The sequence below is a fragment of the Zerene cesonia genome, chromosome 15 (genome assembly GCF_012273895.1).
Source record: "Zerene cesonia ecotype Mississippi chromosome 15, Zerene_cesonia_1.1, whole genome shotgun sequence".
NCBI lineage: Eukaryota > Metazoa > Arthropoda > Insecta > Lepidoptera > Pieridae > Zerene > Zerene cesonia.
The window spans coordinates 4,025,604-4,036,676 of record NC_052116.1 but is presented as its reverse complement, the minus strand read 5'-3'; the positions used below and the strand labels follow the sequence as shown (position 1 = coordinate 4,036,676).

The 11,073-nt window shown below is 33.0% G+C and overlaps 2 protein-coding genes across 6 annotated transcripts in view; one reads left to right on the top strand and one right to left on the bottom strand.

Annotated features, from left to right (window-relative positions):
- Positions 1-865: 865 nt before the first annotated feature.
- Positions 866-4,465, top strand: LOC119832583 (lysophospholipid acyltransferase 7-like). The gene is made up of 7 exons (XM_038356255.1): positions 866-1,249; positions 1,399-1,700; positions 2,022-2,173; positions 2,505-2,716; positions 2,889-3,062; positions 3,500-3,638; positions 3,927-4,465. Exons 1-7 carry the CDS (start codon positions 1,020-1,022, stop codon positions 4,167-4,169), a joined length of 1,452 nt encoding a protein of 483 aa, XP_038212183.1. The 5' UTR covers positions 866-1,019; the 3' UTR covers positions 4,170-4,465.
- Positions 4,466-6,076: 1,611 nt separating this feature from the next.
- LOC119832227 (glycine-rich RNA-binding protein 5, mitochondrial) overlaps positions 6,077-11,073 on the bottom strand; it is a 9,212-nt gene continuing 4,215 nt past the window's right edge. For 2 of the 5 annotated variants that reach the window (XM_038355875.1, XM_038355876.1), the window contains exons 2-5: positions 9,817-9,884; positions 7,691-7,825; positions 6,854-7,604; positions 6,077-6,231 (exon numbers count right to left, since the gene is read on the bottom strand). In XM_038355875.1, coding sequence (XP_038211803.1) covers positions 6,177-6,231; positions 6,854-7,604; positions 7,691-7,825; positions 9,817-9,877 — 1,002 coding nt within the window. In that variant the 5' untranslated portion in view covers positions 9,878-9,884 and the 3' untranslated portion in view covers positions 6,077-6,176. The other 3 variants (XM_038355878.1, XM_038355879.1, XM_038355877.1) reach the window with 3 other exon arrangements.

Below are 11,073 nucleotides of genomic sequence, written 5' to 3'. Positions count from 1 at the left end.
CAAACGGTAATTGTATTTTGAAAATATCTTACGAAGATCAAGGCATTTTAATTAAAAAGTAAAATTTTTGGTCAAATAAAAAGAAAAAGGGGTGAAAAGAGAAAATAAGCTAGGACCACAAAACATACATATATGTATGAGTGGTAGTCGAGCACGCTTCGGCACGAATTGGGCCAGCTCGCACCAGGGAAGTACCACACCCCCACAGAAGACCGGCGTGAAATAGCATTCTGCTGTGTTTCGTTCGGTGAGTGGGGGAGCCGGAGGCCCATATCCTTTTCCTTACCCTTCCCAGTCCTTTCCTTTATTCCTATCGCCAATCCTTTCTTAATCCCTTCCCAAAAAGTCGGCAATCCATTTGTAGAGGCGTAAGGTCTGCATAGGACCTTATGCCTCTACAAATGTTCATGGGCGGTGGTAGCGCTTACCATCAGGCGTCCCACCAGCTCCATTGCCTACTGTTACATAAAAAAAAAAAAAAAATATATATATATATATATATATATATCTCTCTGTCAAAACAGTCAATCACAAAATGTTTAAAAATAAACATAGTTATAGTGTTCCTATTAACTTCTTGTTCGCCAAGGGCCTCACCTCGTCTTTTTTTGGGTCTATATTGATTTCTATTTGAGAGGGAAACGCCCTAAAGCGTATTACTATTCTTTGTCCTGAAGTAAATTCTGCCTTCACAGTAAAAAAACAGTTCAACATCTAATATCAACAAGGGAAAACGTTAACGAAAAATGTTATAACTGTGATATATTATGGACTGTGCATCTGTGCTTGCGTTGTCGACTGTCAATATTAATGATTTTGACATATTTGAAGTTTGCTATTTCACTGTTTAGTTGTTGACATATCACAGGTCATCCGTCACAGACCTAGTACATACCTATTGTTAGTAATTACTAATTAGTGTTTTGGAAATTATTTGTGCGATTCTCTGTTAATCGGGTTTAGTGTGATATTATGAAATATTAGTAATAAGCACATACATTATCAAATTTTCAAGTACAATGTGGTCGTTCATACAGAAAAATAAAAATGACATTATATATTTATCGCTACTACTTTTTAGTGTTCTGATCGGACCGTATTACAGAAAGCTTAAAACAGTTGAATCCAAAAAATGGGGTGGTTCAATATTAGGTTTATTGTTAATTATAATAGTGTCAGGCTACAGTGCTGTACATCCTATTCTCTCAGCTTTACTAGGGATTGTTGTCATTAAGGCAGCTACAATAAAGTAAGTTCATAATATGGTAGTTTCATTATACATCATACTTTTTCGACAATTCAAAACATACGAATAATTATCAAGAATAATACTAATTTACTTAATGAAATCCTGTTTAACATTTGATCGTTTTCTTATAAATAATATTTTGTCTGCAGATATTGTCACATCCTAACATTCTTCTTCATGTTTGGCTACTTGTTTTTCTTCCGCCTTGCTGACAAATTTGGCTTTGCACTGTCCTCTGGTCAAACAAATTTGATTGAAATGATAATTGTATTGAGAGTAATTGGTGTTGCATATGAAATGAATGGATCTTGGCTAGCCATATCAAGAGCTAAGAAAAAAGACCATGAAACTAAGGATATCAAGGAAAGAGATGATGAGTTCCTTGAATTGATTAATCCAGATTTTATTGACCTCTTTCACTATGCTTTCAACTATATTGGATTATTGACAGGTAAATAGTTGTTTTAGAAACAAATGTTTGTGTGTGTGCATTAGAGACATGTTATAAATTATAAGAAACTTATCAATAGCTTATAAATAATAAAAGTATATTGATTATATTTATGAAATATCTACATTATTTTAGAATTGATTACGTTTTTGTGACAACCCCTATATATAATAATATATCATATTAAAATCTATATCAAAACAGTATACTTCTCTAAGTCTATAACAAAAATACTATATTAAATACTCATCTTAATTGTCTCTCCCTCTCCCTTTCCCTTATATTAAATACTATTATGATCTGTATTTCTTTTCTTTACAGGTCCATATTACAGATATCGCACATTTGATGACTATTTCCGCTTACCATATAGCAAATATGTTGACTGCTTTGGATTCACGATTAATACTCTGAAGGCTGTACCTCTTTATGTATCACTATATCTGGCTTTCTCTAATATCTGGCCTCTCGAAGTAAGCACCATTTTATATTTATACTAGCTGCACCCGGCAAATGCTGTTCTGCCTTGCTCTTAGGGGGATGAAAAATAGATGTTGGCCGATTCTCATAGATACCGGATGAGCACAAAAAATTTCATCAAAATCGGTCAAGCCGTTTCGGAGGAGTATGGCAACGAAAACTGTGACACGAGAATTTTATATATTAGATTAGATGAGATACTTAAATAGGTTTAAAGAATCGTTTATTCTCATTTAACACTTAAAGTTAATTGCATGAAATACTAGCTAGCTTTGTAGCTAAAATAATTATGCAAAAGTAATTACATGATAAAATTAATTTCAGTATGTGTTGACTGAAGAACACAACAATAGAAGTTTTCTGTATAGAATGATGTACCCTTGGGTACTATTTGCTGCTTTCCGCCAACGCATTTACTCTGGAATGACATTAGCTGAAAGTGTCTGTACTTCAGCAGGACTAGGAGCATACCCTGTGCAAGGAAGGAATAGAACTGGCCACGGACCTACTGTGGGGTATTTAAAGTTGAAACAAATGTGAGTATGTGTTACATTAGATAAATTTTGATTGATTAAAGCTTTGAGAAGTATGTTTAATGGGATTAATTATTGTTATGGAAAATGAATAAATAAATATAATGTTCATTCATTCACATTAAAAAAATTAAACTTTAAAATTATATATGTTTTAATTTGTATTTGATTAAAGGTCTGAAGAAGAGGCTAAAACAGCGCAATACGATTTTAACACGGTTGAGTCTATGGAGGTGTGGGGTTGTGAGTCTGTGGTGACATTGAGAGATTCCATGAAAGTATGGAATAAGGCTGTTCAGTACTGGGTGGCTATGGTAGTTTATAAACGGTTTCCAATCAAACCATTGAAGTGAGTTGGGTTCTTGTTCTTGTGATGTAATGAAGTAAAGGCAAAAAAAATACTCTCTGTGTGTCCTGTTTGAATTAAAGCTTAATAGGAGTTGCAATTAGTTGAAAAACGTTTTTTTGTTCGAAAATATAATAAACATCAAGAATATTAAGCTAATATTGGAATGAATACTAGGCTCGCAGCTCACAATATAGTACCGGAATTTAAACTTCGGTTTTAAAATCAGTTTTAGTAACAATGTCTAGTAGTTTCACGATCTTATTTATATTATATACATATTGCTATATGAATCTGTTGTCACAATAATTTTATATTGAGAGTCACGATTCTCTCTATAATAGCTTAAATATTGATATGTTTTGTGAGAGAAATTTCATTTATGATATAGCATCTTTTATATTATTAGATTATGTTTTATATTGTATGTTATATTTCAGAATTCATGCTGCTCTCTTTGTATCTGTTGTTTGGCATGGGTACCATGCTGGATACTTCTTCTGCATTTATTTCTGTCCTTTCTATCTAATGGCTGAAGACATTTACTATAAGCTCTACTATAAAGAAGCTACAGGGATGGTATGTTGTATTTATGACACTAATGACACACTATAATAACACTAACGAAATTAAACTACTAATTTCAAACTTAATTCATATTATGGAAAACTTAGATTAGGATTTAAACATGCAAATTACATCTATGGTTGATTAGTTGTTTCATATAGAATATTTAGTTGTAACATAAAGACATGAAAATAACTTGTTTTATTTAAATTTAAACATAAATTAAATTTCATGAATACTTATAGCTTTACAGTTGGCATTTTTAACAGATATTTTAATCTTGTAATATTTTTGTTTCAGAAAAAGAAAATAATTGGATTCATCATGTGGTTTTTAAGGTCACATTCAGAATCGTACCAAGCTGCAGCATTCCTACTGCTTACTTTCGATCGTATATGGATATATTATTCCTCTGTATATTTCTATTGGTACGGAGTATGGTTGGCATTCCTAATAATGGGACTTATTTTGAATCAATTCCATAAAATGAATAAACCCAAGAAGCCAAGAGAAACGGACAAAGGAGAAATTAGTGCCAATTAGACTGAATATTTTATAGTTTATAATATAATTTGTTTGATACTTGTAAGTGGGTTTCAAAGTTTGGGGTGAATTTAATGCCTTTCTTTGTGATGTATTTCTTATGAATAGTACTGCGCAATATTGCGCTAGTTTTTGAATTACGCAACATAATTATTAATCATCAATTATTATCTGCATTTATAGCTAATGTAAACATTCTGGTCAAATCACTAACCTGATTGATATTATTTCTTGTTAATGTGCGATGTATATATTTATTAATTGTATATTTTTCAATTAAAATTTTTGGAAATCGGTTGTTGACGTATTATTTATCAGCTACTTTAGGCTATAATTAAAAATGGAATAAAGCATTGTTCGTCTGTGTTTACATAAGTTTCATATGAAATTCCGCGTAGTTTTAAACAAGTCTCATATTTTTTCCACTATGAGCAGTTTATACTTATACATTACATATGTTATATAGCTAGAAACCTTTACTGAGCTAATATCGTGATTCACGAATGGTTCACGCTTGGTCATGCGTATTTTTGTTTTTGTTACATTTGTAAATTAGTTAACCTAATTATCGACAGAACAATACTTCCGAGTATAGACTAGGAACTAAACTAAATATTTAAACTGTTTCACGTACATATGCTAATATTTATTTTGGGAACTTTAAATAGTATTTAACGATGCATGTAAGTGCTACTTATCTGTAAATTACAAAATGAATCGATCAAACTAAGGTCTCTTTATTCTATATATACTCGCAAATCTAAGACAATAGTTAGATTGATAATGGGATTTGAATGAAATTAATTTTTTAATGTAGATGGTAAAAAATGTCATGAAATAATGTTAATTGGAATAAGTCATATCTATTATTGGATCTTTAGCGGAAATGGTCTTATCTATTTACGTAATAACTTAAAATGAATGTCTATATTATTTTAAATATAACTACTTGAATCTCATCAAAATATTTGTAATACAATAACATCAAGGTACGATAAATGTATGTCAAAAGCAAGGGTGGCTCAGTGGTGAGAAACTCTGATTTCAAAATCGATAAGCCGGGGTTCAAGACCGGTCGAGGAAATAAATCGATTTTTCAATTTACTCTGCACATGTGTTGTTAACATCATCACTGCTTAAAACGGTGAAGGAAAACATCGTGAGGAAACCGGTATGCACTTGGCCAGCGTGGTGGATTGCTTGAAACCCCTCATAGGAGGCCTTTGTCCCCGCAGTGGGAACATATATATGGGCTGATGATGATAATGATGATGACGATAAATGTATATATTTTCAAGCGACTCTTAAAAAGATGGAATTAATAAAATTCAATTGTAATTCTTGTGTTTGTTACTTTAGAACTTTTATAGGGCAAACCGATTTCTTTGATTAATTTTGTTTATTCAAAAGTAAAAAGGTGCCTCTTATATGAAACCATTCACATTGGTTTAGTTCTGACAATTTGAAGGCGGTTTTGCAAAAGTAATGATTGGTATGTGAAAATTTCAATAAAAATTCAACAGAATTATTCATTTCTCCTATTACACAAATACAATATATAATTTTTTTACGTAATAGAGGGAAACTGACCTGGTGGTTCGCCTTATGGTAAGTGATAAATACCCTCAATAAACATTTGCAGAGGTAAAGCCGCTGCAAATGCGTTACTCGTTTTTAAGGGGTAAAAAGATAAGGAATTGGATGGACGACAGGAATAAAGGATAGATCGGGAGGTGCGAAAAATCATCGAATGAAACTACTACGCCGATTCCTGTCAAAGCGAGCTCGACTCCAACACGATGAATTATTCTAAATTGAATAATTTCACTTAAACATGATAACAAGGTTTAAAATAAAAAATAGTTATAACATACACTATATTATGATATATACTATATTATGATTTATACAAAAAAATTCAAATAACAATTACAATTAGTGGAGTTAAAGCACCTTATTCATACATAATTAGTGGATATTTTTATCTACAATTAATAAGAGATTATTTTATATCACATTCTTGATGTAAAGGTGTACCAGGTACGTCAACATCATTGCCACACTGAAATATAATTAGGAATAAAAATAATAAAATCTCAAAAATCCTGAGTACGTTAATAACATTAAAAGTGGAGTATTTATATGTAGCAACTAAACAACACATTCTACAGTGTTCTATTGCTGTGTATATACATTTATTCTTAATCTATAAAATATAAAATGCTTGTGACTAAATTAAAATAATAAAGCTTAAATTAATTATAATTCACTATGATCCTACCAGCTTCTAACGGTATAAAGCATGCCTATTGGAGTTGGTTATTTATTGCATCTTATGTCAGAACAGGTGTAAATTAATGGCAGAAGATTAACAATATTACATCACTGGATTAATAAAAATATGTCAATAGAGATTAGTACATTTTTTATCAGATTCTTCCCATTTTTGGTACAGAAAAATATTCACCAAATATTTTCAGTAACGATCAAGTAAAATTGCGTTAATAATATTCGTAAAGCGTGTTCTAGAAATAAGATTGTGGAAAGATTATACAGCGATAGCTTAGTTAATTATTTGCATAAATTAAAGATCAAGCAGAGTACATGCTTCGCATTAAATAAAGTAACACCAAGTGAAGCCACACCACTAAGATTATAACGTGTATAACGAGTTTAAAATTTACCCGATGTTCCAGCCATAAGACACTGGTTTGTTTGTTGTGGCTCCACTGCGGTGGGCATAGTTTTGTCCGTAATTCTTATTTTGGTTTGGCGCCTGATAACCGGGCTGGTTTCCTGATGGATAAGTTTGGGCATTAGAACTCCTCGAATTTGAAGTATACGACGAGTAGTTTGGATTTTCCATAATGGGTCTCGTGTTGAAAACGCTGCTCAGTCCTCCGTTCTTAGAAAAATTACCTAGAATATTTCCCAAGATATTTCCTATGGAACCTTGACCTCCAGAAGCTCCGCCTTGTCCGTTTGCGAAGCTGTTAATTGTGTTCAATATACTATCAATGGGGCTTTTGCCATTCGATCCAAAACCGCCAAGGGAGCCGCTGCTGGACCCGCCGTATGGGGGATTGCCTCCTCTATTGGAAGAGCTGCCATATGGAGAGCTACCGCCGTATGGGGACCTATCTCCGTATGGGGAACCTCCGCCGAAGTGGGAGCTTGGGTTATTGTTACCCCCATATGGCGAGCCGCCTCCACCGGCTGAACTACCACCGTATGGTGAATTTCCGCCGTATGGTGAGCTTCCTCCGTAATGTGAGCTATCACCATATGGTGAGTTACCACCATATGGTGAATTACTACCATGCCCATTGGAAGATAGGGGCGGTGAGGGAGCAGGGTAGTTTGGCGCCGAGTCAAAGTCTCTTGTCGGTGTTTGTGGTGGTTTGGGTTTGGGTTGAACCGGATCCGAATGGGTTCCTAGAACAAGTATCATATTCATATTTCAGTCCATAAAATTTTAAAATAAAATAAAAATCGTTCGGCCTCCAATAACAAATTGTTACCTTCCACTTGAGACTTTTTCTTGCAGGTAGGATATGTTCCACAGTTTGAGGTATGCCCGAACGAACAGGGATCTTCAGCTAACACACAAACTTCGCTGTTAAGACATCCGATATCCCTGCATGTTCTACCATATTCTGTGAAATGATTTCAATTGAATTTTTTATTGAAAAATAAATTTGTCTCACGCGTTTAAGTAGAATCTGAAATCTGGATTGAATAATTAAAGTATATTTTACATCTAAATACCTATGACTAGCCTGTTTCAAATGAACATTAGGTACTCTTACAGGTTGTTAACAGGCAGATAGTTGTGTATTCAAATTTGTGAGTTTTTATAAAATTGTGATTTTAAGTGACCTAAAAACATATTTCGCGACAACATGTTTGAATGAAAAATCGACCCACATGAATATATTTTATATGTGTTCTCGAGAAAAATTTGCCCTTTTTATAACCCGTAAGGCGTGACTGGGTAAGGAATTCGGTTGTAAAGGGAAAAGGTCATTTGCATATACAAGATTATATACTTAGATTGGGTTCACCGTTGCGTCATGTTCGAGAGTCAATATCACACGTAATATACGCCAGGTGAACTAGAAAAGTTTTTACCGTGGAATTGTTTTTCACATACCCTTCATACGAATAGTTTTAACATATTCAGAAATAACTTTTGCTCTTTTGTTTTTATTATACATTCTAAATTCACGTTATTTTCTAGAGAAGACGATCACAATTATTGAGATATGATTTACTTTTAGATAAACTAAAAACGGCGGATAATTTACTATGGAATATAGATTAAATGATTCACGTAATGATACCAGGCACACAATATAATGACGTTTATAAGAATGCGAACAACGATAGAACTTCGTCATCAAACACCAGTCAGAACATTCCTTTGTAAATCAATGACAAATATATTTCTTAGTAATCCATTTCGAAATATAATACGAGTTTACGATAACGTAATATCTCGCAGTAATAATAAAATTCGTTCCCATAACCACATAAAAAAGCAAACACTGTACCACGAAAACGTTTTAAGCAAAGTGCAAGGATGAGGAATCGTAGGTATGGAATATAATTTGCGACTCGGCAAGTGCTTCTTTAGAGGCCATAAAAAGATATAAAAAATATCATAAGGTCGGATCATAACTCATTGTTTTGTTACACTTCCAAGGAGCTAAGTTTATGTGTGCATTACTTAATGGATTCGAGTTGAGTACATCTCCCGAGCATGTGCCAAGAGCACGTCTCTAAAGGATTCTTATAGATACTTCCCGTTTAAAACTTTAAATAGACGCTTGTTTATAGTGCAAAGTCATTTGATATAAAGACAAAGGTCGCGACGGAGGTCACGCGAGAGCAGTACGAACCCAACCTCATACTGTGTGTATGTACTCGGATATATAGTAGGTAACGTTGGTAATAACAGGAAATTATACATTCATCGAACTCGTTTATGAAGCAAAACAATGGCAATTGACGCCTCTATAAAGTGAAGAGTAAATTATAATTTATCATTAATACATAATCAAGATCAAAAAAAGTGTAAATGATTTTTTTTTTCTTTCAATGACAGCATTCGATTTGTACTTCGAAGAATTTCTAACTTACAATACAATGAAATTATTTTACATGAAATGTTCGTCGAGTATAATAAAATTACAACAGTATAATTAAACGAAATCGAGAAATAATGAGCTGTTGTAAAAAGGACTTTTACTTTTTACAAAACCTTACCTGAAACATGTAACATCCACCCATGGGCGGATATAGCTTGTAGCTAGGCAAAACATGTCATCCGTATAATCCTTATTTCTTAGCTTATTAAAATCCAATATAAATTATTTACATACCGCGTGTGTCTTGTGAAGGAATTTACACCACTAACGAAGATTAGTGGATGGTAAAACTAAGGAAGATTAGTTGACTGGGTATAAAATTTACTGGAAGCATTCTAAGAACGAAGATAATATTACATTTTTGTAAAGGCGGTCGTCATAACAAAGTGTAAATCGTATTATGACGAAATACTACTCCACATTTTTCAATTAAGAACATAATAAGTAATATTTTAACGACTCCACGGAGTTACAAATTTGCAGTAAATGCAACTTACTTGAGAAGCCATCAACGTGGTACAGTAACGCCAGCGTCATTAAAACCGTCCTCCAGTCCATAGTTAATCTGGAAAGAAATTGCTCGTTAACCACATACATTTTACTAGTGTTCAGAGTCGTTACATTTCGGTTAATATCACATGCGACATATTATAATAAAATTAAGAAATATATTTTAGAATGATTGTATTTATTTTTATAACAATGCTAATTTCAAACTGTTCCACTTAGCCATTCTATTTAAAAGTATTTTATGGATTTTTTAAGTATGCGCAATATTTATGAAATCGTCAAACATGTATATTAATATCTATTTACTGTTATATCTTCACTCAAGATACAAAAACTAATACAGTATGCCATTGACTCTATAAAGCGTGTGCAAGGAGTATCAATGTGGAAAGACGAAACAAAGTTGAAAGTGTGTTGCCATAAACCCGTCGACATATGTATTTCCACGCTGCACACGTCTCCAAGGCAGCTTCGCAACTTTATGACACCCAGCAACATTCCCTTCAGCAATTTCACCCGAAAGTGTATCGTATAACCTCGTTACTGACTGCAGCAGTGAGGTGAGTAAACGTTTGCCGGATTATAGCAAAAGTTGTTACTCTTTATTGAAAACTATGATGGGACTTTGTGTTTTGTTAAGCTGGAGTTCTGCTGGACGTGGGAATACTTGCTCTGGATGGTTTCACGTCGAAAATGTAATTTATATAATTAAATTTTTAATGTCTATTGATAATGCTTAAAAACCCGTCAAGTGCACTTCGTATTCGCGACACTAGGAAAAACACAAATTGTCAACATCCAATATATGACCGGTCCAAGCGATGCTTGGCAAACCGTATCGATACGTAAATTAACTTAAACAGGTTGTTCATGATAGGGGTTGTGGTCGGGTGCGGTCAAATGTCGAAGGTAAAAGGTCAATAAAAGCTTCACCTTAAATAGGTGCGTTTGTTTTGTGAAGTATATAAGGACTTCACTCGCATAAAATTAATTATTGGTGTGTGCAAATAAAAATTAAATTAGCTTTTTAAGTATATGATATTTTAAAGAAAGATTTAATAATATCAAAAACATCCACGTATAAAAAACAATAATGTTTGTACGTAGTTAGATAATTCAATTTCGTTATTTTTATCTCCTTTGAGCGGTAAGTTTTGGGGATAATGTAAATTGAAAAAGGCAAAATAAGCATGTGAAATGTAAACATATTATATGTATTAAGATAATTTAACAATTTTGTAACA